The sequence below is a fragment of the Gymnogyps californianus genome, chromosome 1 (assembly GCF_018139145.2).
Source record: "Gymnogyps californianus isolate 813 chromosome 1, ASM1813914v2, whole genome shotgun sequence".
NCBI lineage: Eukaryota > Metazoa > Chordata > Aves > Accipitriformes > Cathartidae > Gymnogyps > Gymnogyps californianus.
In genome coordinates, this window is record NC_059471.1 from 162875938 (window position 1) to 162881120 (window position 5183).

At 59.3% G+C, this 5183-nt stretch overlaps 1 protein-coding gene across 1 annotated transcript; it reads right to left on the reverse strand.

Annotated features, from left to right (window-relative positions):
• Positions 1–1134: 1134 nt before the first annotated feature.
• Positions 1135–4476, reverse strand: CHADL (chondroadherin like). The gene is given in 5 exon segments (XM_050915474.1): positions 1135–1360; positions 1696–1862; positions 2566–4227; positions 4319–4429; positions 4432–4476. Coding segments are annotated over 5 exon segments (2211 nt in total).
• Between the last annotated feature and the right edge of the window lie 707 nt (positions 4477–5183).

Here is a 5183-nt window from a genome sequence, read left to right on the forward strand (position 1 = left end):
GGAGGGTCTGTGTCAAACCGGGCGTGAGAGCTGTGACATCTTGACCCATCCCTAACTGACCCCCTGGGAGGGCCCTGGGCTCCTGGGAAAACCGTGATGGGTTGAGCGTGGTGGTGGGGTGTGGGATTTTTATCGAAGGCATGTAATGGGGCTTCCCTGCCCACCTGCCCCTGCCTGCTTGCCTGTCCTGGCAGCTCTGCCTATCACCAGCTTGCAATAGATGTCTTAACGTGGGAGGATCTCTTTTCAGGGTAAAGCCATTGCATTTCTCTCTTCCCCTCCCTCTTAGGCTGCCACCTTTCCCCAGCCTTGTCAAGCAGCTGGGCTTGTAGGGCCACCTGTCTTTACAGGATGATAATTTCCAAATGCCTTTGGCTTTCTTCCTCCTGTTTTTTGCTGTAACAGTTCCATGCCCCACATGGTCGTTTAATGGCTAGAAGTGTTTGTCTTTTAAAGCCTTCTCAATTTGAACAAACTTCGGACTTTAAAATGGGGCCGGGGTGGGTCCCAACCTGGGCTGCCGTGGGGAATAGGTTGGGCACATCGCTTACGATGGGATCACTTACGGGATCAGTGATCCCATTCCACCAGTTGGACCACTGATCAAATTTTGCAGGAAATAGAAAGGTTTCGATCTGCTTATGTTTTAATTCTGAGGAGCTGCTGGGAATTCAGGCAATGTTTTCACTGACGATAATTTTTAAGTTTTCTGCTCTAAGATTTGAGCCAGTGCAGGATCTTGCGTTGGTGCTGTTTGCAGTCCCGCTCAGGGCTCTTTAATAATTTCTGAAGCTGTGAAAGCACAGCGCTCTTAAAAACAAAAACAAACTTGTGGATTCCAGCTTTTCCGCATGGCTGGAGGGAGCCTTGGGAAGAAAAAGCAAGTATTTGGCTTTGTTGTTTGAGTCATCAAAGCATGCTGCAAACACTATGGAAGCTTTTTGCACTAGTTCTTTCCAGGGTGTCCTGCAAAAACAAGCCCCGCATCTTTGGCAAATGGGCATCGCTCCAGTAGCGCCAGGCACTTTCCTTTGCACCTTGTGCAATATCCATGTCGCCACAGCGGGGACAAGTCTAGAAAAACTGCACTCGCCAGGCTGCAGGTATGGCCCTGTTGTGTCCTGCACACCTTTCCTAAGCTCTGCTCTTCTTGAAGCCTCTGGCCGGTGATTTTCCCGATCTCTTTTTCTTGCTGGGCTTGCTTGCAGCCTTGGTCTTGTCAGGACTGGCTCCCCCAGCCTCGCCTTGGCCCCAGCCAGGGCAGGTTTGGAAAATGGTGGAAAGCTTCACCTTCAGCCCCCGGGCTTCTGCAGGGGACCCGCAGGTGGCCCCTACGCGGAGGTTGAGTTTATCGATCCACCTGGAAATGTGGCAGGAGATCAGGGAAAGGAACGGGATGGGGCGAAGTGGGTGAGTGGGCATGGGTAGCTTCAAAGCCAGGCCAGGTTCCTCAGGGTCTCGCCTGGGTGACCTTTGAATATCTGAGTATCTGCCCACCCCAGCTTGTGGCTGCTTTCCCTACACCAGGAAAGCCCACACTACTTCCATCCTTGCACATAGGCAGGTGCTCCATCTTGCCACCATGGGAGAAGACCCAAAACGGCCAGTGTGCCATGAGCTTATGCCTCTGGCGCGGCAGGGTCAAACTGTCCCCCAGGTTGTCCCCTGGGGCTGTTCCCCACTCGTGGCACTCACCTGCGCAGGGGAAGGAGCTGGCAGTCGCAGTGGAAAGGCACATCCCTCAGGTTGAGGATCTCCAGACCCGTGAAGTTGCTCATGTCGGGGATGTTGCTCATTTTGTTGCTCTCCAGGTAGAGGCTTCTGATCTTGGGACCGAGGCCAGCAAAGGCACCGGGGGAAATCTGCAGTGAAGCAGGGGGTGAGTCAGGGGGGTCCCGATGGAGGCAGGGGAGCAAATCTCTGCCCCTGCACTGCTAATCAGCCTGAGGGGCTGAGAGCCTGTCCTGAACCTGGCGGCCCTGTGAAAAAGCTGTTTTAAACAGCTTGGGGACTGTTAATTAACCTAACCAGTTTTGGTCACGTTTTGGGACTCACTAGACTCTGCTCATTCTTCCTGGAAAGAAGGTGACACACAAGAGGTCTTAGAGTGATCCCTGGGCGCTCTTAAAGGTGGACGGTCGTTACGAGAGTGGTGCTGACACCGCTTTCTTTAGAGGATGGAGGAATTCAGGGTAATAGTGGTGAAAAGTCCCACAGGGCAGCTTGTAGCAAGAGCAGGAGAAATATGGCCAGGGCTGGGGGAAGGGGGTGGTTTCGGGAATGGTCTAGGCGCCACTGAAACTGGGTGTCTTTAAGGGCCAGGGGGAGCGAGCCTGTCCTGGGGGAGCTGACAGATAGGTTGGAGCGAGACAATGCTCCAGCCAAGCCCAAGGAAGCCTCTCCTCCTGGCCAGTCTACGGAGCATCTCCTGAAGCCTTGGGAGTTCGGGGGCATCTGTTCAGATGCACCTGTGGGGGCCACCAGCCCTGGGTGCTGGAAAGAGATGGGACCTATGGCTGTGCCCTGCGGTGCCCCTGCCCCTTGGGGGTCCCCAGCCACACACACCCGCTCCAGGCCCATGTTGTCCAGGTAGAGGTGCTGCAGGCTGGAGGCCACCGGCAGGAAGGCACCGTCCCCCACGCGCTTGATGGGGTTTCGGGACAGCTTCAGCTCGCTCAGGGCGGGCAGGCCCCACAGGGCTGCCGTGGGCACCTCCGCCAGGCGGTTTCCCTCCAGGTGCAGCTTCTCCAGCATCTTGGCAGCAGCCAGGGTGGTGGGGGCGATGCGCCCGATGGCATTCCCGGCGAGGTAGAGCCAGCGCAGCCCCCCGGCCCAGGCCAGGTCGCCCTCTGCCAGCTCCCCGATGGTGTTGTGCTGCAGGTGGAGGGAGATGAGGTTGGGCAGGAGCTGGAAGGCACCTGCGGGCAGACGGGCGAAGGTGTTGCGGTCAAGGTCGAGATAGGCCAGCCGCGGGGCCCCCTCGAAGGCAGCGGCCACCAAGGTGGAGAGGTGGTTGTCGGTGAGGTAGAGGTAGACCAGGCTCTCCAGCCCCCGCAGCGCCCCGGGGCGCAGCACCCTGATGCGGCAGCTCTGCAGGTGGAGGGACACCAGCTCCTTCAGGCCAGGGAAGGCACCTGGCGGCACCATCCCAAAGGTGTTTCGGCGCAGGTCGAGGAGGCGGGTGTCTCTGGGGAAGCCCCGGGGGATCTCCCGCAGGTCCCTGTTCTCGCAGGACCCGTGACGGAAATCAGGGGAGCAGGCACACCCCTGGGGGCACTGGCCACTGCCAGCCACCCTTGGCCGCTCTGATGGTGCAGTGGGGCTGGGGGGTGGCCGGGGGTGGCCGCATCTCATCTCGGGGGACCTCAGGGAGTCAAGGGACCGGCCACGGAGGGTGGGGGGTGCCGCACAGGACCCCTCCGCCTGCACCCGCGCCCTCACCAGCCAGTCATGGAAGGGGCGCAGGAGGCAGGAGCAGAGCAGGGGGTTCCCGGCCAGGTTGACCCTCACCAGCCCCCCGGCCCTGGCGAGGGGCGGCAGCCCCCGCAACTGGTTTTCGTGGAGGTCCAGTGTGCGCAGCTGGGGGCTGCGGGCGAAAGCGTTGGGTGCCACGTCCTGGAGGGAGGCGTGGTCTAGGAAGAGGTGCTTCAGGGAGGCCATGGCCAGGGCCTCCTCGGCCACGTAGGTGATGGGGTTGTGGCCCAGGTCCAGCTGGGTGGCCCCGTCCAGCCTGGCCAGGGCCTCACTGGGCAGTGCCTGCAGCTCGTTGTGGTCCAGACTCAGCCTGCGCAGGGCAGGCAGAGCAGCGAAGGCCTCGCTGCCCAGCACATGGAGGGCGTTGTGGGACAGCCGGAGCCACCTGAGGGCCTGCAGACCCTGGAAGACCATGTCTGGGAGGTAGACCAAGGCGTTCGCCCTCAGGTCAAGGACAGTAAGGGACCCCAGATGGCCAAAAGCACCTGGCTGGATCTCCTCAATGCGGTTCCCCTCCAGGATGAGCTGCTGGAGGGAGGAGAGCCCATCCAGGGATTCCTGGTAGAGGAGGGCTATGCCATTGGAGGCCAGGTTGAGGTAGACTAGCCTCCCCAGCCCCCGGAAAGCCCCTTCCTCCAGCCTCTCCACCTTGCAGCGCTGCAGGTGCAAGTGTGTGAGGTAGGGGGTGGCGAGGAAGGCTCCCACTGGGATGACCGTGAAGCTGTTGCCCCGAAGGTCCAGTTTTTTGGTGAGCTGTTGGTCACACAAATAAAATGCTGAGTTACCCCAGGGCTGCCATCCCCACCTCCTCTTCCCCCTGACCCCTGCCCATCCCTTCACCCACCTGCGGGATGGTGCCGGGGACAGCCGTCAGGTGCCTGTTGAGGCAGAGGACATGGGCACGGAGGTTGTCGCAGACGCAGGGTGCGGGGCAGCGGGCGGCAGCCGTCCCCCCAGTGCTAGGGCCCCCATGAGCAGGAGGAGCCCCCAGGACAGCCTCATGGCAGAGGGCACCTGCAGCCGGGGAGAGACGGCAGTGAGGCCAGGAGAGGGGCCAGGCTCCCATGCGTCCCCTAACAGCATTGCCTACCGGCATCAGGTGCCATGGAGGCTGTTGCTGTGACCTAGTGGGGCAGGTCTCACCACCTCTTGCTCTCACACTGTGATTTTACAGGTTATAAATGAGGAAGAGAGCGGAAGAAGGAGAAAAGAAATGTTTAGAATGAGGAGTGAAGGTCACAGATAGCAGGTCTCCACTTGGAAACAGCTTTTACCTGGGTCATCTAAACTCCCTGAGGGACATTTGGGAGTACCTATGAGGGGCTTGGCAGGAGCATGGGGTCACTTGCGGGGAACTGCCTTGGAGCAGACACCCCCCACCCCCCCCACCCCCTTTTCTTTGTATATCACTAGCATAAAATTGTCTTGATCTGTACTCCTTCTACAATCAAGGCTTGTTTTTTCATAAAGGCAAGCAGGTATAGCCACCCAGGGGATGTGATCACGCTGGCTTTCTGAGCTGCCACCTTTCTTTTAATTGCAAATGTCCCATCGGGCCACCCTGGCCAGCTCTGCGCCTCCCACCCTGCACGCTCCCTGCTCCTGCTCCCCACACCACCCAAGCTATTCATAGCAGTTTTTGGAATAGATCTCCACTGTTTAGCTGCAGGAAGGACGGGTTGGTTTTGGCCCGGCAGGAGCGAGCCCCT